The 25,805-nt window shown below is 41.0% G+C and overlaps 1 protein-coding gene across 1 annotated transcript in view; it reads left to right on the top strand.

The window, feature by feature from the left end:
* The window catches only part of ttyh2 (tweety family member 2), a 144,047-nt gene that overhangs the window by 108,505 nt on the left and 9,737 nt on the right, over positions 1 to 25,805 (top strand). Inside the window, exons 8-14 of the mRNA XM_078571005.1 lie at positions 3,631 to 3,700; positions 5,016 to 5,071; positions 5,626 to 5,718; positions 6,351 to 6,443; positions 13,033 to 13,175; positions 15,671 to 15,871; positions 19,129 to 19,207. Of these exons, the coding sequence (XP_078427131.1) occupies positions 3,631 to 3,700; positions 5,016 to 5,071; positions 5,626 to 5,718; positions 6,351 to 6,443; positions 13,033 to 13,175; positions 15,671 to 15,871; positions 19,129 to 19,207 (735 nt within the window). The remainder of the gene's footprint in view (positions 1 to 3,630; positions 3,701 to 5,015; positions 5,072 to 5,625; positions 5,719 to 6,350; positions 6,444 to 13,032; positions 13,176 to 15,670; positions 15,872 to 19,128; positions 19,208 to 25,805) is intronic.

Below are 25,805 nucleotides of genomic sequence, written 5' to 3'. Positions count from 1 at the left end.
CAATACTGTTGGTGAATACTTGTTGGCATGTAACACAATCATGAACACCATGTCGTAGATGGATGATCATTGGACTTTAATTTCACTTGCCAATGTATTAGACCGTTAAAATCTTATTATAGCTGCAAACTAGATCTATCAATTTGCTCAAATCGCACACAATGTTAGTGAAACAAAAAAAAGTGAATGAGATGTTAATTCGTCCAGATATGAATTTTATAAACCCGTTCTATTGGCTGAAATGTAAGAAACAGAGACAAATTGTAATGTTAACTAAAGTTGTAACCTGCGCTCCTTGTATTGCTGTCTTTAGTAAAGATATCCTTAGTAAATTCAGCGTAAATACAGGTTTAAACAGCAACTTGCATGCCATATCAGGATGAGAATTCTAAAATTTTGATTGGAAGTCAGGATGATGGGCAAGCAGGACTTGGAGTAGGATGGGATTTGTACAGCATTTTAAGGAAGGTGGAGGATGGGAGGCTGGCCTGGAGAACATTGGGGTGTTAAGAGTTTGGAGCTCGCAAAGGCATGGATGATAGTTTTATTGGCAGATGGGCTGAGGCAGCAGCAGACATTGTAAAAAGTGGAAATAGGGAATTTTGCTGATGCGGAGGACATGGGGTTGGAAACTCAGCTCGGGGTTGAATGCGCGATAGAGTCAAGCTATCTGGTTCAGCCTGTCTCTCTCTGAACTTGCTACACTCCATTCTCTCAGGTCCAACCCTGACATTGTCATCAAACCTGCTGACAAGGGTGGTGCTGTTGTTGTCTGGCGCACTGACCTCTACCTCGCAGAGGCTGAGCGTCAACTCTCAGACACTTCCTCCTACCACCCCCTAGACCATGACCCCACCACTGAACATCAAGCCATTGTTTCCAGGACTGTTACTGACCTCATCTCCTCTGGAGATCTCCCTTCCACAGCTTCCAACCTGATAGTCTCCCAACCTCGGACTGCCCGCTTCTACCTCCTACCCAAAATCCACAAACAGGACTGTCCCGGCAGACCGATCGTGTCAGCCTGTTCCTGCCCCATGGAACTCATTTCTTGCTATCTTGACTCCATTTTCTCTCCCCTTGTCCAGTCCCTTCCCACCTACATCCGAGATTCCTCTGACACCCTACATCATATCAACAATTTCCAGTTCCCTGGCCCCAACCGCCTCCTCTTCACCATGGACGTCCAATCCCTCTACACCTCCATCCCCCACCAGGATGGTCTGATGGCTCTCTGCTTCTTCCTTGAACAGAGGCCTGAACAATCCCCATCCACCACTAATCTCCTCCGCCTGGCTGAACTTGTTCTCACACTGAACAATTTCTCCTTAAACTCCTCTCACTTCCTCCAAATAAAAGGTGTGGCTTATGGGTACCTGCATGGGCCCCAGTTATGCCTGTCTCTTTATGGGGTATGTGGAACATTCCTTGTTCCAGTCCTACTCCGGCCCCCTCCCACAATTCTTTCTCAGGTACAACAATTTCTCCTTAAACTCCTCTCACTTCCTCCAAATAAAAGGTGTGGCTTATGGGTACCTGCATGGGCCCCAGTTATGCCTGTCTCTTTATGGGGTATGTGGAACATTCCTTGTTCCAGTCCTACTCCGGCCCCCTCCCACAATTCTTTCTCAGGTACATCGATGATTGCTTCGGTGCTGCTTCATGCTCTTGTCTGGACCTGGAAAAATTTATTAACTTTGCTTCCAATTTCCACCCCTCCATCATTTTCACATGGTCCATCTCTGACACTTCCCTTCCTTGACCTCTCTGTCTCAATTTCTGGTGATAGACTGTCCACCAATATTCATTACAAGCCTACCGACTACCACAGCTACCTCGGCTACAGCTCCTCACACCCTGCTTCCTGTAAGGACTCCATCCCATTCCCTCAGTTCCTTCACCTCTGTCACATCTGTTCTGATGATGCCACTTTCCAAAACAGTTCCTCTGACATGTCTTCCTTCTTCCTTAACCGGGGTTTTCCACCCGCGGTGGTTGACAGGGCCCTCAACTGTGTCCAGCCCATCTCCCGCGCATCCGCCCTCACACCTTCCTCTCCCTCCCAGAACCATGATAGGGTCCCCTTGTCCTCACTTAACACCCCACCAGCCTCCGCATTCAAAGGATCATCCTCCGCCATTTCCGCCAACTCCAGCATGATGCCACCACCAAACACATCTTCCCTTCACACCCCCTGGCGTCATTCCGCAGGGGTCGTGCCCTCTGGGACACCCTGGTCCACTCTTCCATCACCCCCTACACCTCAACCCCCTCCCACGGCACCTTCCCATGCAACCACAGAAGTTGCAACACCTGCCCCTTTACTTCCCCTCTCCTCACCGTCCAAGGGCCCAAACACTCCTTACAAGAGAAGCAGCATTTCACTTGCACTTCCCTCAATTTAGTCTACTGCATTCGTTGCTTCCAATGCGGTTTCCTCTACATTGGAGAGACCAAACGCAGACTGGGTGACCGCTTTGTGGAACACCTTCGGTTTGTCTGCATGCATGACCCAGACCTCCCTGTCGCTTGCCATTTCAACACTCCACCCTGCTCTCATGCCCACATGTCTGTCCTTGGCCTGCTGCATTGTTCCAGTGAAGCTCAATGCAAACTGGAGGAACAGCACCTCATGTTCTGACTAGGCACTTTACAGCCTTCCGGACTGAATATTGAGTTCAACAATTTTAGATCATGAAGTCTCTCCTCCGTCCCCACCCCCTTTCCGATCCCCCCCCTTTTTTTTCCCAATAATTTATATAGATTTTTCTTTTCCCACCTATTTCCATTATTTTTAAATGTATTTCCATCCATTGTTTTATCCCTACCTTTTAGCCTATTTCGATCCCTTCCCTTCACCCCACCGCACCCCACTAGGGCTATCTGTACCTTGCTTGTCCAGCTTTCTACCCTTAATTAGCACATTCCTTAGATAATATCACCACCTTCAACACCTCTTTGTCCTTTTGTCTATGACATCTTTTGGCAATCTCCACCTATCACTGGCCCTCTATCCAGCTCTACCCCAGCACCCGCACCCCCCCCCCACCATCCCCCCTTAAACCAGCTTATATTTCACCTCTTTTCTATTTTTACTTCGTTCTGTTGAAGAGTCATACGGTCTCGAAACGTTAACTGTGTTCCTCTCCGCAGATGCTGCCAGACCTGCTGAGTTTTTCCAGGTATTTTTATTTTTGTCTTGTGTTTACTGATGTAGCCAGTAGCTGGCAAAATAATTGATTTGGAAGCAGCTCTGCATTCAAGATCAGTCTTGACAGAAACATTTGAATCATTCATAAGCAATGCCAACTTTATTAGAAAGGGCGTGGTGTAGGCAAGAAGGCAGAATCTTCCAGATAACCTTTCGGCTCCTGAAAATTGTAAATAAATGCACAAATAATCCTGATTTTTGCCTACAGTTTTGATGTAGAAATCTTTGTATAAGTGATGTTGTCAACTATAGAACTGTGGAAGCAGGTTCACTACATGTTTGAAAGCATCTGTGTTATTTTGATATCACTCCAGTATACTTGGATTATATTTCTTCCTCCTCAATCTTTTTTCTGACAAAAACTTATTAGAGCTCTTTTTTTCTGTCATTACAAATTGTTTAACTTTCATATGTTTCAGGGTATCAGTGATTTCTGTGTGGCTCCAGACAAATTCATCATGAACATGACACACCATAAAATTAACTCAGGTAACCTTGCACGCTCTTCAAGACAAAAAAAAAATGCCCCTTTACTTTCTCCTTTCCCTCAAAGTTGGCAATTGACATGGGAATACAGTTCTATGGATCAGTGGTCTTCCAATCCCTTTGCTTGAGGAGCCAGTATGTGACCCCCAGACAGTAAGTGAGAGCTTTTCGTCTGCGGGCTCTGTCAGAGCCCAGGCTGATTCTGCCATCACCCTATCCATACATGCACATAGAATTACAGACATTTGCAGTACAGAGGAGGGCCACTCGGCCCATCCTGCCTTTTCCCAGATTTTTGAAAGAACTACCACCTAGTCCCAATCCCACTCACTTTCCAATACCTTTAAACTTTTTTATCGTTTTAAAAAATGTATCGACTCTTAAAAGCTTTGAGATTCTGCTTCCATCACAGTTCTTGCTCAGATGCTCCATGTACCCACAACCTCCTGTGTTTTTACACATATATTACTTCTCCTTTTGGCGATAATTTTACGCCCTTTATTTACAGACTCACTTTTATCAAAACCCTTCATAATTTTGATAACATTGAGGGGACGTTAACTTTTTCTGCTCTGGCAAAATGAGCCATAGTTTCCCCTCCAAACTAAAACTTTTCACCCCTAAGTATCATCTCAATGAATCTTTCTGTATCCTGCCTTTGGCCTTGCTGTCTTACCCAAAGCAAGATTCCCAAAATTGGACACTATATTTTAACTGTGGGCCAACCTAATAATTTGTGTAAGGTTAACACCAGTTTGCTTTTGTGCTCTATACCACTCCATATAAAAAGTTGGAATCTATCCTTGATCAACGGCTTTATCAACTTGTCCTCTCCCAGTTTTAGATTTTTTAAAAAATCTGAATTGCCCCAAGTTGTTGTTTTTTTTTCACAGCTTTTAGGGTTTTTTTCTTTTTATAAATGTATTTCTCCTTATTCTGTCTCAAATTTCATACATTTATCTGCCCAACGTACTAATCTGTCCACGTCTTCCTTGATGTTACTGTTCTCTTCATAATTTAGATAATGCATCCAAATCGTCAAAGAAACAAAATTACAACTGAACAACAGTGACGTTGACACAGGTCATTCAGCATATTCCCCCATCTCTTTTTTCCAAAAAAAAAAAGAAATCCAAATAATTCATCCACCAGCTGAAATTATAATTTTCAAATTTAGCTTACCTCATATCAAGAAATTGACTTCAAACCAGCTGACCTTCCTACAAGATGTATGCACACACACACAATTTCACCACATAATAAATGCAGTTAGCCTCTGGGAGTTCTTCTAACTGATATTTATTTGTTTCTCTTACAGATGTGGTACATTATTACCTGTATTGCAGCCACAGCATAAGCAACCCATTTCAACAGGTATGCAATATTTTAGGAAGTAGGTCGTGGCCATTTTTAAATGGCTATAATGTAGAGTGCGAAATTAAGTGGCTGAGTTCTCTATTCCAACAATACAAGTGCAAACCGAGTTCTTCATTTTGTGTGTCAATATATTTGAAAAAGAAGGGTGTGGGAATGGGACTAAGAAGATAAGTCTTTGAGAAAGCTGGAATAGATGCAATGAGCTGAAGAGTCTGCTTCCATATTGAAAAGTTCTGTGGTGCTAGTTTCATTTGTATGGATTTGAATTGATGAGGTAAAGGAATGCTTTTCAGATAGGGGCGGAAAGTGTATATATTGTGACTCACAAGGTATCACAATTATGTGGGACAGGCTGGGCGGGTCTGAAGGTCTTTTCCTCTCAAATGCTGTTTGTATCTGTTCAATTTGAAGCTTGGTTTTTTTTTTGGAAAGGAGGAATTTTTTCTATTATTATTAGCTAAGTAATTCACTTGGAAACTGAAAGTATTTGATTTTTGAATTTTCAGTGCAACATATTGTTTGAATCAGAAACATTTCTATCTCCTCTATAGATTCTATCAGTTTTCCAGCGATCTCTGACTACCATGGAACGACAGATCCAAGGAATGATGCATATTGCAGTGCCAGTATTCCCAATGGCAAAGGTAGCAGATAAAAATTCTCTTTGCAAAGCCTTTGATTTGTTTCTCAGTCTTACTGTGACTGAGTCCTTGAACATGTTGTTATCTCCCAACTCCATTTGTTTTTCAAAAACACCCTTTTCCAGGTTATCCAAACAGATTTTTGCCCCTCCCACAACAATGTAGTTGCCCTAACCAAGGTTACCAATGGATCTTCTTTTACTGTGACTATGGTATGTTCTCTCTTCTCGACCTCTGCAGCTTTTGGCAAAGTCAACCACACCATTCCTACTTGAGCACTTCTCCTATGTTATCCAACCTATTCTACTCTTACTGTCCAATCATAGCCAGAGCATCTCCCACAGTGGCTTCTCTTGCCGTGCCTACACTGTTGTCTCTGGAGTCTGCCTAAGATGTACCTCTCTACCAAATAATTGTTATGACCTGTAGTGCTCCTTAGCTGAAATAATATAATTGCATTGGTTGCAAGTAAACTTGGATCTTCCCCAATTGCAGCATAAATTGCCTATTCCCTTAATAAACCCATTGAGCCATTGGGTGACTGCATGTTATTTCTGATACTTTGACATTGGGGTTACTTGTATGACTGAACATGTTTTTTATCCCCAAAAAATCTGTCCATTCTATTTTCGCAGAAAGACCTTCTTGGGATACAGCTGCTGCTAAATAGATCTGAATCCAGTTTACACCAGCTCACAGCAATGCTTGACTGCCGAGGACTCCACAAGGTAGATTATTAAAGAAGCAAAGTGATACCTTTGCCTGTTTTAAAAGTTTATGTTTTTGTTTTTCTTTTCATTTTCTTTTTCTGTTTGCTATCTTTTACCTATGGGAGGTACTGCTGTGTTCTAATTTAGTCAATGAATGTCAGCTCCTGATTGGCTGCTGGAATAAAAATTATGTTGATTCCCCATTTTGTGAATTAAGCAGCTCATTGACTGAGCTCTTAGCTAATGGGAGCCCAATGTGGGGTTGTACCTTCAATTTCAAATGCTGAGAAATCACATCCTATTAACTGGTAATGTTTTGCAAAGAAAACAAGTCTTGCTTGAGTATATAAAGGAGCACCCTTTGAAAGTATTTTATTTTAAAGCTGTTCACACTGTAGATGTCACACTCCAAGTGCTACACATTGGTAAAAATGCAAAATAAGCTGAAATTTCAGGAGGCTTCTGAGATATGCAAAGAAGACTTGGAGAGACAGATAGTACTAGAGTAGGAAATAGTAAGGTATTAGGTGGGTTCAGTGTAAGAGGGAAAGTAATAAAGTCTAAATTAGGATAACAGTATATGTATCTGAGTGCATGGAGTGTATTAAATCAGATTTGTGAGTTGCAGATGCAGATAGCCATGTGGAAATATGTTGTGGCGATAATGGAGACCTGGCTCAAAGAAGGGCAGGGTTGGGTATTAAATATTCCTGGATATAAGGTGCTCGGGAAAGATAGGAAAGGATGGAAAGGTGGAGGAGTCGGAGTATTAATTAAGGAGAAAATTGTGGTGCTGGAGAGAGCAGATGTCCCTGAGGAGTCGAGGAGAAAATCTATTTGGCTAGAGCTAAGGAACAAAAATGATGCAGTTACATTGCTCAGCATAGTCTAGAGGCTACCGGCTAGCGGGAGCGATGTAGAGGAACAAATTTGCAAGGACATCACAAAGTAGTGCAAGAATTATAGAGTAGTTATAATGGGGGATTTTAATTATCTGAATATAGACTCGGATAGTAACAGTGTAAAAGGCAGAGAGTGGCAAGAGTTCCTAGAGTGTGTTTAGGAGAATTTTCTACAGTATGTTTCCAGTTGTTACAGACAGGCATGAGAGAGAACTGAAACCTCTGTTCTCTTCCCTTATTATCCATGATAATGTGTTTTTGAAAATACCCCTGGGTGTTTAGCAACCTGAGTGTATAGTCAATTTGAATAACCAGCAGCACGTTTTTCTTGGGTTTAAATAAAATGGATTCTTTATTTAGGTGTTGACTCCGAAAATCTAATGCAATGTCACTCATGCTACTCTCATTTGCTTACTCCTCACTCACTCACTCTCGCGTGTATACACACGCACATACTCTCACTCGCTCTGTCTCTCTAGGAAAATACAGTTAAAAAGGATAGTGCACTTTTACAAGTTACAAACAAAAGAATAGTTTGTAATTCATGTGATTGACTTGTTTCAGTGTAGGTCTGATGGAGAAGCGGTTCTTTTCCACTCTTGAAATGTAGCTAGGTGAATTAAATAACTAAAGTCATATATCAAAGTCAGTGCAGGATTCTCTCAAAGAGGTGGATTTTCAGCAGGTCACCAAGATAGTTGCTTGTGGTCTTATTATTAACAGGTCAGTTTTCTGACTTGAAAAGGAACAGGCTTGGAGAGCATACAATGTTGTAATCTTCAACCTTAAGGCGTAAATGTTGCTGCTTCTTGCTGTGTCGTTTACAGACTGAGTGATTTCTCCATGGTTCTTGGGGTAATGACGTGTTATCTGTGGTTGGTTTTGGTTATGTGATTACATGATCTTCTATTATCCACCCAGAATGATTTGAAGTTAGAAGCCATTGCTACACAATGGGAGGGGTGGATGGTGACCATTCACACCTTCTTATGATGAACTGGTCTCTCTATAGCTCTCTTTATTAAGTTTCAAGCTGAGAGACTGTGGGTCTAGGAGTCCATAGATTTTGAGTTTTGGGTAAATCCACAAACCATAGAAGATGTGATTCCACAAATGATTTTGTCTTGGTATGCCCATTCAAGGGGGCCTCACACCCGTGGTCATTCAATTAGGAACTTTCTGGAGAATTGAGGTAGCTCTGGGTCTATGCAGAAATTGTAAAAGTCACCTAAACTTCAGCAGCCACCTTAGCAGTTTTTCAATGTCCATTTTAAAAGAAAAGGCAGTTCCAGGCAATTATATACTGAATGAAGTCCATGTTGAAGTTAGGAATGGGATATGCCTTTACTGGGCATGAAACGGTCCAATGAGAAATGAGGCATTGTTGGACCTGTTTCTTGGGAAAGAGGTGGGGCAAGTTGATCAGGTGTCAGTGGGGGAACATTTAGGGCACAGAGATCATTGCATCATAAGGTTTATGTTGGCTATGGAAAAGGATGAAGAGCAATCCAGAGTAAGAATAATTAACTGGAGTAAGCCAATTTCATTGGGATAAGAATGGATCAGGCCAGATAAATTGGAACCAAAGATTAGTAGGCAAGACTGTAAATCCAGAGCTCTCTGGTGGATGAAGGAAATGGAGATTAAGATGAAGCAGAAAAATTGTGTTTATGACAGATGTCAAGTTGGATAATATAATTATCAACTTTAACTATGGACAGCCTATCCAATGCCTCCTCCTTATCAACTTTAAACCCTTTAAGTGTCTGAACTAATATAATTATCCAACCAGGCTGAATATAGATAGTTCAGAGGGGAATTGTAAAAGAAAATAAAAGAAGCAAAGAGAGAGTATGAGAAGAGACTGGCAGCTAACAAAAGGGAATCTAAATATCTTCTATAGGCTTACAAATAGTGAAAAGGTGGTAAGAGGAGGAGTGGGACTGAATCGGGATCAGAAAGGGGATTTACGCGTGGAAGCAGAGGGCATGGCTGAGATAGTAAATGAGTACTTTGTATTTATCTTTACCAAGGAAGAAGATACTGCCCTGGTTGCAGTGAAAGAGAAGGTAGTTCAGGCACTTAAAGGGTTTAAAGTTGATAAGGAGGAGGCATTGGATAGGCTGTCCATAGTTAAAGTTGATAAGGTACTAGGACCGGATGAAATGTATCCAAGGATACCAAGGAAAGTGAGAGTGGAAATTGTGGAGGCACTGGCCATAATTTTCCAATCTTAGACTCAAGGGTGGTACTGAGGACTGGAAAATTGCATATGTTACACCTTTATTCAAAAAAGGTGTAAAGATAAGCCCAGCAACAACTGGTTAACCTCTGGTGGGGAAACTTTGGGACAAAATTAATAGTCACTTGGGCTAATGCCAGTTAATTAAGGAATGCCAGCATGGATTTGTTATGGGCAAATCATGTTTAACTAACTTGCTTGAGTTTTTTGGTGAGGTAATTGAGAGAGTTGATGAGGGAATGCTGTTGATGTGGTGTAACTCTTTTGAGTCAAACAATTAAACTAAATTAACAAAATCAGGGATAAAGTAAAAGTGCTCCTTAAAGGGAAACTGCAAAGACAAAGACAAGATTCAAAGGAAGCTTACCACATGGACTTCCAAAATGCATTTGATAAAGTACCACACAACAGACATGTGAGTAAAGTTAGAGCTCATAGAATAAAAGGTGTAGTAGCAATATGGATATGAAATTGGCTGAGTGGCAGGAAACAAAGAGTAGTGGTGAACTGTTGTTTTTCAGACTGGAGAAAGGTTTATAATGAAGTTCCTCAGGGATCGGTCTTGGGACCCCTGCTCTTCCTGGTGTATATTAATGACGTAGACCTTGGGGCACAGAGCACAATTTCAGAATTTGCAGATGATATAAAACTTGGAAGTATTGTGAATCATGAGGAGGATAATGTAGAACTTTAAAAGGACAGGTTGGTGGAATGGGGGGACAAGTGGCAGATGAAGCTCAAAGCAGAGAAGTGTGAAGTGATTCATTTTGGTAGGAAGACCACAGAGAGGCAATATAAAATTAAGGGTACTAAAGGAGGTGCAGGAACAGAAAGACCTGGGTGTATACGTGCATAAATCATTGAAGGTGGCAAGACAGGTTGAGAGACCAGTTAATAAAGCATACAGTATCCTGAGCTTTATCAATAGGGGCAAAGAGTACAAAAGAAAGGAAGTTATGTTAAATCTGTATAAAACACTGGTTTGACCCCAACTGGAGTATTGCACCCAGTTCTGGGCGCCATATTTTAGGAAGGATGTGAAGACATTGGAGAGGGTGCAGAAAAGATTCATGAGAGAAAGTTTCTGTTGTGTAGAGAGATAGGAGAAATTGGGCTTGAAGAAGAAATGGTTGAGAGGAGATCTGTTGGAGGTATTCAAAATCATCAATCTGGACAGATTGGATAGGGAGAAGCTGTTTCCACTGGTGGAAGGATCAAAAACCAGAGAGCACAGATTTAAGATAATTGGCATAATAAGTAATGATTAGGAGCTGGAATGCACTGTCTGAGAGTGTGGCGGAGGCTGGGTCATTTGAGGCTTTCAAAAGGGAATTGAATCAACATCTGAAAAGGAAAGGTTTGTAGGGCTAAGGGGAAAAGGCAGGAGAGTGGCATTAGGTGAATTGTTCCTTCAGAAGGCCAGCATAGACGCGACCGGCTGAATGACTATCTTCTGTGCTGTAACCATTCTATGATTGTATGATGTGGACTGACATTGAACAACACACTTCAAACTACAAAGTTCTCTCACCGAATAAATAGTCTGATTAACCTGAGCCTGTTTTTACTTCACAACAATTATACTTTGCGGCTCTTAAAGGAACAGAGTTCGACTTGAGCAGAATGCTACTTTTGTGAATTGCATGATACAACGTTTCCGTCCTTATAAAGCAGCATATCATCCAATTTAATCGTGAACAATGCTGGGGAGATCCACTAGTATCTACATCTATACATAATTACATCATATACATCTATGTAAATATTTTACACACCTATACATTTATATATATCTTATATACATGTGTGTACTATACATATGTGTGTACTATACATATACTATGTATAATATACATATTGTGTGCATTGCCTGTGTTCCTTAGATTTTGAGCATCACACATTTTCATAAAACTTTTGCAGCCGGTTGATGTACAAATTTATTAATTGTAATTTGTTCATATGCAGATTTCTGAGCAAGGTCAAGGTGAACAGTTTGCTATCAAATTGCTGCAAATACTTCTTTTTTAAAAATCTTACACCATGTTTTCTATTTAGCCAGCTGGCTACACAGGTGAAAAAAACATTTTTAATAAGTGAAAAATAGCTACCTGTTTGCAAAAACTATTTCAACTTGTAGCAATCATTTATGTAGTGTTTCAAAAAAAAACTTTCCTAGGCACTTCACAGGTGACCATAGGGAAAAAATTATGCCATCAGGAGGGAGAGTTTAGCTGCTTGACCAGAGGGGTGAGTTTTGAGATGGTTTTTAAAAGAACAGAAGGAGTTTGAGACTGAGGAAAATGTTTCTAGAGTGCAGGATCTGCTGAAGATTATGCTACCAAAGGTGTGTGAAGAATTAGCTAGTTAGAGGAAGGAGATAGTTGAGACAGTGGCCTGGGGTTGGAGGAGGTTGTAAGGATAGGGACAGGTGACCTCATGAGGAATATAAAATAAGGATGAGGTCTAAAGCACTGCAGGACAAGGAGACAAAAGTAGGTCAGCAATGTAGGGTTATAGATGATCAGAGCTACCACCACATTCTCAAGGACAATTGGGGATGGGCAATAAATGCTGGCCTAGCTAGCTATGCCACATCCTGTGAACAAATACATTTTTAAAAAAAACTCAAAGGGACAAAATTTTGGACAAATTGGAGTTCATGCAGAGTTGCAGAAAGGAGGGATGATGTTACAATAGTTCAGTTTAGAGATGACAGACAAATGTATGAGAGTTTCAGTCGAAAAAAGTCTGGGGTAGGGCCAGAGGTGAGCAATGTTACCAAGGTGAGCAATATTTAAAGGAGGAGACAAAAGATCATTATGGCAGAAAGGATATTAAATCTGAGAATAAACTCAGGATGCCACAGCTACACCACTTAGCCTGAGACTGGGGCCAAGAGAGGGATGGAACTGGTAGCAAGGGATCTGAGTTCATGATGTCTGTTTCTGATGCACTTGCTTGCTGTCCTCCTGTGTGATCCTGGGCAATGTCACAGAGGGGTCTGCTTTAAAAAAAAACACACAAACTCACCCAACCCATCCCATCCAGATTCCTCCTCTGTTGCTTTCTTACTCCCTTCCAACTGTCCCCCACCCCCATTATTTTTCCTTAGCATTTGCACCTTTTGGTTTTAAAGGGAGATAGTAATTACAGTAGCTGCACTGTAACAGTAGAATAAATCATTGTGGATCTGATTTTAATTGTTCCCACCCAGTAGGAAATGGGCAGCATTGGGTGGGCTGTCTATTTTACACGTGGCCCAATTTTTTTCCTTGCCGTCGACCTCAGTTAAAATTGACCTTTGTACATTATATAATATAGATAACACCATAACTAGGGTTAGGAATTTATATATCTCTGGTCCAGTAACATTGCACTACCAAGTTATCGTAAGTTGATTGGTTCATCAAACACTGTACAATGTTTCATCTCCTAACTTACTTCTGTCTTTGCTTTTCTATAGGACTATCTGGATGCCCTGATTGGTGTGTGTTACGATGGGGTTGAGGGATTACTCTACCTTTCACTGTTTTCTATCCTGGCTGCAGCTGCATTCTGTGCCCTGATCTGTGCAATATCTCGTGCCTGTAATCACTTGGCAATCAGGTAAGTGCCAGAGCATCATGTCTCATATACTGATTTTGGAGATTGTCATCACAATACAGAGAAACTTATTATAAAGAAGAGAAGAAATTTAAAGCTTGAGTTGATAGAAGTATTTGAAATTATGAATGAATGGTGTCAGACTCAGTAGAAGCACACTTTCAAATGATTGAGGGATCTAGAACAAGGGGAAATGGATATAAGGTTGAATGTAAAAGATTTAGGATAGAGAGCAGGTGAAAACCTTTTTACTCAGCAGGTTGTGAGGCTGCAGAATGGCCTACCTATCTCACTGAGTTAATGACTAAAGCAGAGACCACGTCAACGTTTAAGAATAGCTTAGGTAGGCGGTTGAAGAAGAGAACGAAGGGATAATGCGAACTGAATGGCCATATGGGATCAAGACTGCTGCTTGCCTGAAGAATAAACACCAATGTGATGTCGTTGAGCCATCCTGTCTGTTTTCATGTTGTAGTTTCTAATCAATTCTGTATAAAAAGACTTTTTTAAGTGCTTTTCCAATAGTGAGCGAGCCATAACTGTGTATGCCTAGAGACTTTGACATATGCCAAAATTTAATAGAGGATTCTACTGATTGAGGTATTGCAATGTATATGCAGTTTGCATGAACAAATTGTTGTATTCTTACTCGCAATACATTCTGCAATGTTCACAATATGATTGGACAAAGTATCTTGTTGCAAAGGATGCTTTTACCCAAATGATCCAATCTGATTCATGTATCTGTTGGAATAGTCGTAAGCACTGTGGAAATCACATGTGTGATTGGCTGATCATAAGGTAACAAATCTGGTTGATATTTTTATGACTGCTTACTGAACAAATGTGTATTCACGTGAAGTGATAGTACAGCATTTTATACCTAGTGAATAATGGAATACTGAGTGACAAGGGATTGGTATAAACCTCGAGCGATATGGAGTATATTCAGACTGATGGATTCATAGATGTTTACAGCACAGAAGGAGGCCATTCAGCCCATCGTGTCTGTGCTGGTCAACAAAGATCTGACTATGCTAATCCCATTTTCCAGCGCTTGGCCTATAGTTCTGGAGGCTATGGAAATGCTGGTGAATATCTAAATTCTTCAGATTTATAAAGTACGTCCTTGTACCTCACCATACAAAATATAGTTCTAATGGTCTTTTGATTGCACAATGTAAGCATTAAAACAGATGATTCAGCACACAAGCGAAGAAAGCATGCCAATAGTGTATATTAAAAAGTATACATTATGTTAGATAACACCAGATAGACCAACTAGCTAGGAGTATTATAAACCATAATACAGCATTAAAATTGCAGTGATATTAACCGCTTGACCTTCACCATCATGCTTAATGACATCTAAGTCATTTGGTCATTTAGTTGTTTTTGATTTGTAAATAGACAGAAAGTATTTCAGAAAATAAAATCTAGTGAGGGGTTTAAGCTAGAAGAGAGGGGTGCAGTTTATTTAAAATCACGTTAACTGGCACAAGTTCTTCCTCAATTGATTTTATAATGTAAGCAAACTTGATCACCAAGTACATTGAAATGCATAATCACATCATAAAAATAGGTCATTTGGCCCAAATAGTCTGTGCTGGTGTTACCCTCAACACGGGCAAATAGTTCTAATCGTACTTATCTATCATTGTCCTATAATATCTCTTCAACCTCTCTTCCTTCATCCATCTATCCAATCTAATTTTCAAGGATGATATAATTTCTGTTAACCACTATCCATGGAGTGAATTCCACAGCCTCAAAGTTCTCGGTAAAGAAAATTTGCTTGCTTTCTGTCCGACATCTCTTTCACGTAACCTTGAGATTATAGCTCTAGCCCTGACCCCTGAAAAGCCTGCTTCTTCAACCCACCCCCTCCCATCCCCATCCTTCCATAATTTTCAACACTTGTGTCATATCGCTGCAAAATTTGTGGTGCTTAATGGAAAAGATCTATTTTTTTCAATTCATTTTTTGTTAAATTTGTAATCAGCATCTTAGTGAATATGCATTGCACCCTCTCTAAAACCTCACTATCCTCCCTGCACATAGCATTTAGTAAAACCACAGTGATAGGTTGTGGGTTATCCAGTCAGCCTAAGTCACGAGCGGGTTACAGTCAGCGTTACACAATAAGTATCTCCACCCATCCTCTGAACTAAATACTGAGCAGATTGTGGTCAGCCTTGTGTGGTAAGTATCTCCAGTTATCATACTCCAGCTTAATTATACTGGTAACATGTTAGGCAAATCTGTTAAACTGTTCTTGGTTTTACATTGCTATGTCAGAAGCAGGTGACAATAGCACCTGAATTTTAATTAATTTCATGCAAGGAACGAAACTTAAGCCAAATGAGCTATTGTGGTTTTATGTGCAGGAATTAGGTGCGGCAAGACAATCTGTGCTTTCTGATGGGCCATGGCTGCACGGGTTCAGTGTGTTGTTCTTTAACTGCTGCTGGCCTAACTGAGCTCCTTTTGTGTTTCAGAGATCGGGATTATGATGATATGGATGAGGCAGATCCGTTTAATCCTCAGGCTCGTCGCATAGCAGCCCATAACCCAACCCGAGGCCAGCTACGCAGTTTTTGTAGTTTCAACAGTAGTTTGGGCAGTCAGGTCAGCCTCCAGCCACCTGCAAATACGACCACCACTCAAACAGCCACCCCAGCACCTGCACCTGAATATATGTAAGTACAGTGACAGAGGAAAATCCGGCTGCATCCCTTATCCTAAGCTCCAATTCTTTCCCCTGGTTTAAATACACATTCAGACTCTGTGCTAATACTGTAATGTGCAGTGTTTTACGAACATACGAAATAGGAGCAGGAGTTCAGCCCATCGAGCCTGCTCCATCATTCATTAAGATCATGGCTGATCTGATTTTAACCTCATCGCCACATTCCTCCCTACCCCAACAACCTTTCTTCCCCCCCCCCGGCCCCCCTGCTTAACAAGAATCTATCCACCTCTGCCTTAAAGATATTCAAAGATCCTGCCTGCACTGCCTTTTGAGGAAGAGGTCCAAAGATTCACGACCCTCTGAGAGAGAAAATTTCTCCTCATCTCTGTCTTAAATGGGCCACCCTTGTGGGTGCCAGTTCATCAAAGGGCACACGCACGCACACACACAGAAGGACAATTTACCATAGCCAATCCACCTAACCATCACGTCTTTGGACCGTGGGAGGAAACCAGAGCACCCGGTGGAAACCCACGTGGACACTAGGAAAACGTGCAAACTCCACACAGGCAGATACCCGAGGTCAGGATTAAACCTGTGTCCCTGGAGCTGGGAGGCAGCAGCACTGCCATAAGACAACCCGTCCAGTTCAGATATTAGTCAAGTAAACCTTCTCTGAACTGCTTCCCAAAGCATTTATGTCATTCCATACATAAGGTGACCAATACTGTACACAATACTCCAGATGTGGTCTCACCAATGCCCTGTATAACTGAAGCATAACCTCCCTACTCTTGTATTCAATTCTCCTCACAATAAACAATAACATTCTATTTGTTTTCCTAATTATTTGCTGTACCTGCATACTAACCTTTTGTGATTCATGCACTAGGACACCCAGATCCCTCTGCATCTGAGCTCTGAAATCTCCTACCATTTGGATAATATGCTTTTTTAATCTTCCTGCCAAAATGGACAATTTCACATTTTCCCACTTTATACTCCATTTGCCAGATCTTGCCCACTCACCTAACCTATCTATATCCTTTTGTAGCCTCTTTATGTCCTCTTCACAACTTACTTTCCTACCTATCTTTGTGTCATCGGAAAATTTAGCAACCATTCCTCATCCAAATCGTTTATATAAATTGTAACGTGTTGAGGCCCGAGCACCGATCCCTGTGGCACACCACTCATTACATCCTGCCAACCAGAAAATGACCCATTTATGCCTACTCTCTGCTTACCATTAGCCAGCCAATATTCTATCAATGACAATATGTTGCCCCCACACTATGAGCTTTTCTTTTCCACATTTTGTCATAAATGGGAAGATTTCCCGGTCACCATAAGTTATGTTACAAGTTGCAATTTTAGCAACAAGTTTATTTCAATATTCAACATGGACAAGGATTGAAATAGATGAAAATAAATAATAAAGCAGCTGTTAAACCAAACTAAAACTGCTGTCTACTGAAGCAGAAGTAGGCTTCTGATGCTTTTGTGAAGGTATGTATTGTTCAATTAAAAAGGTTTTGCACCAGCAAAACAAGAGACCTAGTTTACCTGATCATGATAAACACATTGGGTGGAATCGTCCCAGATTTGCACTTAAGTGCGGTAGCGGGTGCATTTTGCCCCACCAACCGCAATGGCGAGTTTTCGCGCCGTATCATCTGCTTTCCGCCTCATTAATTATGCAGCCACAGGGAACACGCTAACTCGCTGGTGGGCGGCCTCTGAATCGCCCACCATGCTGTTACCTCGCTGTTTACTCACTCTAGGCGCCATATCTAAACTGTAGCCGTGCACACAGTTCTCAATGTTTGCAGACCAGCGCTGCTCCAGTGAAGACATGGCCCTGAAAGCCAAGAAAAGTTCAGTGAGCCGTCACAGGAATGCCTTTTGGAGGCCCGCTGTGATATCCTTCACCCCCGCTTTGGCTGCAGGAAGTCCAGCAATCTCACCACTCTGGCGTGGGAGGCGGTGGCAGTAGTGGTCGGTGCCAAGGCTGCACAGAAAAGGTTGGCCATCCAGTGCAGAAAGAGGATGAATGATCTCATCTGTGCCAGGGTAAGGCAACCATCTCATCACTCTAAACTAAATTCTCTCACTCACAAGGCCATCACACATTCACTGGCATCTCACTCACTGCCAGCTCAAGGGACATCACCACTCACTCTCTCACATACACCCTCACATCTCCATCTGGCCTCATCTCCTCTGGAGACTGCCTCCTCAGCCCTCACCATCTTGAGACCACTTGTACCAATCAACGTGTGTCCCCACACAACACCCTGGGTTATCCCTCCTTCTCCAATACAGCCCTTGCCCTTAAGCTTCTTCCCTTGCCTGAGGCCACCTCTTCCCCCTTCCCCAAGCAAGTCCTAGCTCTGCAGCCGTTGAAAAGCCACCCACCGCTTTGCGACTGGTCTGGTAGGTAGAGACCTGCCCGTGAGCCCCCCTTAAAAAGTGATGATGTGCTGTCTGCGAAGCCTTGCACGGCTCACAGGCAGGTCCCTACCTACCAGTCCAGTCGCAAAGCGGTGGGTGGCTTTTCAACGGCTGCGGAGCTAGGACTTGATGACCACAAGTGCTGCCCAAAGCAAGGTAAGCAAACAAACCTCGAAGTCTCAAGCGAAGTGCAGCTCACCAGGTGCACGTCGCGTGTGTACAGCCCTGAAACACGTCAGCGTGATTGCCCGGATGATCCAGCGTGGGGGGGGATGTTTCCGGCGAGCAGGGCTTATTACGAGATGCTAAAATATGGAGATTTGTTTCCTCTTTGCGGCCGTAAGCATTGTAGCCCGCCATTGACGGGAGGATGGAGCAAACAATTGCAAACTGGTTTCAGGACGGCGTAAAACCGATTTTTGGCCCTCACGCCAACAAACACGCCTGCTGCCAACAGGAGCACAAAATTCTGCCCGTTATAAACACTGCAGTGTTGCTGTGTGAGACTGTGTCAATGATCTTATACTGGAGATTAAATGTCTGAAAAGAATTGAGATTCTTAATCTTAATTAAGATTGAGATGAAAATCAATCTCATTGATTGATGATAACTATAATGGCTAAAGTTGGGACTGTTACCTTCTCTACCTGGCCAGTGCGTATTGCAGCAGGTTACGTCTAACAATTCTGAAAACAGTTCAGTGAAGGAGTGATTATTCCAGAAACCATAAGTGATAGTATGACTCTGGTTATTTTTACATTTGCTGTGGAAATTAATGGCTGCACTATTAATTTCCATTCTCCCAAACAGGAATAACACTGTGCTATTCGGTGGAAATCCTCGCTACGAAAATGTTCCGCTGATTGGAAGAAATTCACCTCCACCTTCGGTACGTTGGGCATCTGGGACCGAATCATTTTTATGACCAATTCTCTTCCTCTCTTTTCCTCCTTGGTTCAGATGACAGGCTCTTTTGAGCTAGTTGTATTCTTTGAGATAATATCCAGCAAATGGGTACCTCGTAACCATATACCATTTTTGTACTGTACATGATTTCAAGTACATAATTGAACTGTGAAAGTCTGATTTGCGTACGATCTGCTTGACCACAAAAATACCAAACAGCAAGCTAGTTCATTCTGTCGGCTGTTCTGAAAAGTAGCAGTAGTGAAATGAACAATGCGTACACTTGCTGGTAGATTTGTTCGGCGTATGGGGGCAGGGTGAGGTGACAATATAGCCAGGTGGAATGTACCATTGTGCAGCATGTCTGACTCACCTCTTGAAGGAAGCAGGAGAAGAATCAGATAATGGCCTAAACAAACTCTGCCCCCCTCTGACGAGGCCTTCTAATTCCTGTTCATATAAGGTCAGTTCTGAAGAAAACTGGTCTCAAAATTCCTAGCTGTGATCACCTAAGCAGTCAGTCTATATCAAGGTAGTTAGGGGGTGGTGTACAATCATTGAACCAGCATCCTTAACTGGGGAGGGGCCATCTTTCCAAGTTTCCCATCCTAAAAGTGTACGTAACTAGATATTGGACTGTCTGATGGTTGAATAGTTCACTGATGCTCGCTGTATAGGCTCAAGCATAAAGATTTGCCACTCGGATGAGGTGCCAGGAGTTGTCTGAATCTCATAGGGCCATAACTCCAGGGTAAATTGCTGCCTTCAAAATAGGACTAAGGATAAGGAAAAATCCCTCTCCCTTTTCCTGAAAACGATACTTCTGCATTTCTTGTATTTGCTGGCTTGCAGTTTTATCCCTATGGCTGTGTATGTAATGGCAAGATTTCGTAAACATGGGCATTTTTAGCAAAAATAATGGTGGTAATCCTTATATACATCAGTTGACTCTCATTGGAGAGAATTAAAAAGACACAAGTGGAGAAAGTGACGCCACTTTGAAATATATTTTGTGGCAAAGCACATCTACCAATTGTTATTCAGGGTTTTGCTTTAAAAGCACAAGATCGCATGCATGACAATGAAATTATTTCTTGTAATGACATATTTTTACTTTGGAATTAACTTTCGCATTTAAATACTACATGTTAAATGCTTGACTGTTGACTTTTAAGTTGTTTGTCTTTGTAGATTTGTTCGGCAACACATCGCACAACAAAATTAAATAATTTCAAAGTGAAAGTTCATCCATCACAAATGTTTTTCCAACAAAGGAATCCTTTCCCATGTAGTACAACATTTCTGCCAGTAAATGGCACTGTTGTGTTGATGTATTGTCAATATTTGTCATTGGTGCTTCTTGCAGTTATGGAGCCAATTACTTTGAAGAGTTTGAGTTTAATTTCAAGGCTTACTCAAAAAGGTTATAATAAAATAAATCTAAATGTTCGTATTAGTAAACTACTTCCTAACCCGAAGTAAAATGTGTTGGCTCGTTTCACCCATCCATGTTGTGTTACCCAGTCTTTCTAACGTAGCTTTTCCATATCCTGATCTTTGGCTGGTGAGGGCGGGAGGTGGTGGTGTATGAAGAAGAGGTGTAGAAAAGAAGTGAATGCCCAACTTTCACACATGGCCACACCAGTGTGTAGTTCCAGAGCAATCCAAATGTAAGAAGTGGGACTAATTGGTAGCTCTTTTGGAGAACCCGCACGGGCACGCCACACTAAATGGCTGCCCTCTGTGCTGTATAATTCGATAACGCAACGACGTTCTGTTCTTAACTAGGCAAGGTGGAAATGAAAGCAAGATACGTCCACCGATGGAAGAAAGATATATTGGAATGCAGTATATCCACTTGTGGTTTGCATTTCCTTTAATGATTAGCTGTAGAACAACATTGCCACGGGCCTAGAAACCAGTTGATTGCTAAACTTTACCCGCTTTTGGTGAATATTGCATTTTAGAGGGAGAAAATACATCCTTAAAGCCTAAATGCATACTTCTGTATGTCAATATAAAGCATATAGACTGGATTAGGGTGCACGGTTGCATTTTGGTCGGGTCCACTAGGCTGAGAATCTACCTAGTTCCCATTGTAATAGAGTCACATTAACCGGGACTAAAAGCAGCTGCTGGAAATCTAAAATAAAAATGGGAAATGCTGGAAGAACTGAGCGTGTCTGGCAGCATCTATGGAGAGAAAAACAGAGTTAATGTTTCGAGTGCATATGACTGAAGAGTCATACGGACTTGAAACGTTAACTCTGTTTTCCTCTCCACAGATGCTGCTAGTCCTGCTGGGTTTTTCCAGCATTTCCCGTTTTTGTTTCACATCAGCCCCGAGTTTGGCAAATACCTTTTTAAACCCCAGGACAGAGAGCAAAATATTATAAGTGTGGATTTGAATCCAGTTCTTTATTGTGTCCCTGAATTTCAGCAGCATCATTGTCAGCTCTAAATTGGATCCATACTGTGAACTTATTGTGCAGTTGCTTATACATGTGCACTGTTTCCCAGTCATTCTTCTCTGTACAATACTCTGCTTTGCAGAATTGAGAAAAGCGTCTTTTTAGTTGGAGCAAAATTTTGTTTCTAACAACAGAATTTTCCTCAAGGTAAGTTAAAGATGTTTTGAAATTCTTTCCCCATAAGATTGAGGAATATACCATGCATTCAAATTAAAGCTGCATTCTGTTACTGGCTACATTGTATTAACACTGGTTGTAAAACCAATATTTCATCTTTTGTTTTTTTTGACTGAGTTTTGGAGCTGAAATATGAGTGATTTAAAACAGTAAGTTTTCAACATTTGTGAATTTGAGTATGTTATATCACATTTTGTTTCATTGCCATCCAGTTGTCATTTGATATTCTTCAAACCAATGTTCTGTGCATTTTAGCTCCACTGTTTAGTTATTTGTTGGATTTATTGTTTTGTACCTCTAATAAGGAGAAGGAAAAACGTTTGAATTCAGCATGCAAATTTGTATGTGGCTTCGGATCATTAGAGTTTTTTATTTTAATTCCTCATTCAGATACACCAAAAACTTGTCAAACCTTGTTTTGATTCTAGGAATCATTTTATTTTTAATGATTTGATGTCCTTGCCACATGTTGACAAGTAAGGTAAAGATTGTGCAACAGTTAATTTTTCTCCTTTTCCCAAGTTTGGAAAGGTCATCTAAATTCTTAACATTACAATTAGGTCCTGCTGTTTTTTTCCCGAGTTTCAGGAGAGATAAGTATGGTTTTGGCTTTTAGTTATCCTCTTAGGTGTCTTTTCTATTTCACTTCTGGTTAATTCTTTATGTACAAGCTCAGTGAGGGCCAATGCTGTTGCAGTAACTCCAGGATATTACCATTTTTTAACCAGCAAAATGGCCTGTTTCAGTCACACTTCAATACTTTAGATGCACAATCAACTTTGAAGTGTTAATCTTGACTCAATGGGAGCATGTTTGTCTCTGAACAATAGACCATGGGTGCATGCACCACTCCAGAAACCTGAGCACCTAACCTCACTTAATGCTTCAATTCTGCACTGCTTGAGTGCTGCATGGTCTGAGGTACCATTGTTTGGATGAGATGTTAAGCAAAGGCCCCATATGGTTCTTCTTGGGTGATCTCAAGGCACTATTCAAATTAGAATGGGGGGATGGTTCTACTGGTGTCATGGCCAATATTTATGTCTCAACCAACATCATTAAAAAAAATCATCTGGTCATTTATTTAATTGCTGTGTGAAAACTTACTGTGTACAAATTTTCTACTGTATTTCATACATTTTGACAGGGGCTACACTTCACATGTACTTAATTGGCTGTGAAATACTTTGAGCACTATATGAGAATTTAATTTTTTTTCTAGCTTGCCTTATTACTTGCTTTCCTTATTTTCTGCCTTCTCCATTAGTGCCAAACCACTATGCATTGACATTCTCAAAGAGGTTGTTTATAAGTTACTGTAGATCAAAATGAACAGAGTAATGCAGGTTCTGGGCATTTATTCAGCGGCAGAGCAAGGGGTTGTATAGGGCTAGTCCCAATTACTTTAAGACAGAAGAAAAATCTGATTCTCCTGAACCAAGATTGGTCAATTTACTATGAAATATGAGGGTCACTATAATTCAAGATGGGTAATCTTAACCTTTTTTGGTCAATTGTTTTCAAAACCAGAAGTGTACTGTTCTGAGTCATAGCAGACACACACAAGCACTATTTCAGAACATAATATGTATTATTTTGTTTCAGATTCTTAAACAGAGCTTAGCATTTGAAGTCCCGCAACTATTGTAAAGTGTCTTATATTATCTACGAAGGATGAATTTTAGATACAAACATACAAAATAGGAGCAGAAGTAGGCCATTCGGGCCTCTAAAGCCCGCTCAGCCATTCAATAAGGTCATGGCTGATCTGTTTGTGTTTTGAGTTTCACATTCCCATCTACCTCCAATAACCTTTGATCCCCTTGCCTAACAAGAATCTATCTACCTCTGCATTAAAAATATCCGATGACCTTGCTTCCACCGCCTCCTGAAGCAGAGTTCCAAAGTCATACAAGCCTCTGAGGGAAAAAATCTATCTGGGATAATGTTGGCAGAAAATATAATCTAACTGTATACAAGAGGTGAAAAGAACTGGCGTGAAGCTGAAATAAAGGCAGGAAAGCATGTTTGTAGTACATATAAACAATAATGGTACAAACACATTGAAGGTAATACAGAAATCATACTGCCACACACAACCCAAAGAAAACCTTCAATCTGGCCTAGGTTTCGGGAACTCTACACCTGCCTCAGGCCTTGGAATTTACTGTTTTCAGTTGTTAGGTAGCGGGATATCAAACCTTGCTTCATCATTGTATTAATTTGGACCTCCTGTGTTACTGTACCTCCTCCTTGTTCCAACACACTGTCACACTGCTCTACCCCTTTGCCTTTGCAGTTTTATGGCTGATTGTTTCATTCCATTCCCACACCTGTAACTTGCCTTTGAGCAATACTAGGTGAGAGCTCTATTCCTTTTCAGGTTATTTGATGAATCTTTAGCTTGTTTCACAATCATCATATTAGTATTCAGTTAAGTATGATATTGACATTCAGCCAATTATAAACACTATAACCAAAGAGTTGCGTCAACTAAAAATAACTCGATACATTTTCAGAAACATTACACTTTAAAGAACTTTGACTTGAAAGACAATTCTGCAATTAGCTTTTCTGACTTGATTGAAAGCATTATAGAAAGCATTAGTTAGTTAGGAACAACATGCCCATTTTTGGAGATGGTGAGGGAAGTGGAAGTTTATTGCTAGATCATGTCCATCTTACTAACTTTAAACAATCCTTGTGATGTAAGGGGAAAAAAAGATTTTCAAGAGAAACACCATGTGATTATAAGCACTCATTAGATCGGTTTTGAAAAGAATTGCAACTGAAAATGTGAAGCACCCATGGCCCAATATTATCCCCTAAAATATTATTGCATGTCAAATGAACAGTTTGCTTCTCTTTATTATATATTATCTATATATATAATATATATATATATTTGTACAATTACTTGTATCCATTTTATATTTTGAACACATCTTTTGTCTGTTTTAAAAGTCTCCACATTGAAGACTGCACACTTTTATACATCATTGGCTATCTGGAGTGTGGACTGATGGCCAACCATGTCATAAATCTGGATCTTGCAACTCTTCCAAAAGGTCACAAGATCTTGTCTCAAACTTGCTTGCCTTGGGTTGTCTTGGTTGGAATCTAGACAACCGTCTAGATGGGGTGTCAGAAGTAACAGGGCATTTGCTTAATTGTATTCTGTAATCCACCACCTGGAGTGGAGGAGCATTAGCAGTAATTATGTATTAATCTGTATTTCCAGTCTTACTGTTTTGTGATGGAAGATTACAAGATGGTGAACAACCTCAAGGAAATCAATTTTATCCATTGTTTCTCCTTTAGTTACCATTCCTAAATCATGTTAATCAGGCTGCTTTGGGACTTGTTTAATTCGTTCTCCTCTCACTCTCACAGCAAGCATCAGTTGCACTATAAAATGTATGCATTCTTAACACTTTTGGGCAAGTGTTCCATTTTTCAGTTGCTCCAACTCAGACTGAAAATATTCTCAGCTTATTGACTAGTGCTTGGTATTATTTTGCTGCTTGTGTTTCTGCTAATCTATATACAAGTAGAAGTGGCGAATGGTGGTGGACAATTAAACAACTCCCTGGAGGAGGAGGCCCCACAAATATCTCCATCCTCAATGATGGAGGAGCCCAGCACACCAGTGCAAAAGATAAGGCTGAAGCATTTGCTATAACCTTTAGCCAGAAGTTGCTTTATCTTCAGTTGCTTCATCAATGACCTTCCTTCCATCATAACGTCAGAAGTGGGGATGTTCACTGATGATTGTACGATGTTCAGCACCATTCGCGACTCCTCAGATACTGAAGCAGTCCATGTCCAAATGCAACAAGACCTGGACAATATCCAGGCTTGGGGTGACAAGTGGCAAGTAACATTCGCCACAAGTGTTGGGCAATGATCATCTCCAACAAGAGAGAATCCAAC

This window comes from Cetorhinus maximus, chromosome 24, assembly GCF_964194155.1.
Source record: "Cetorhinus maximus chromosome 24, sCetMax3.hap1.1, whole genome shotgun sequence".
NCBI classification, from domain to species: Eukaryota; Metazoa; Chordata; class Chondrichthyes; order Lamniformes; family Cetorhinidae; genus Cetorhinus; species Cetorhinus maximus.
The sequence above is the reverse complement of the archived record's forward strand: the minus strand, read 5'-3'. Positions and strand labels throughout refer to the sequence as shown.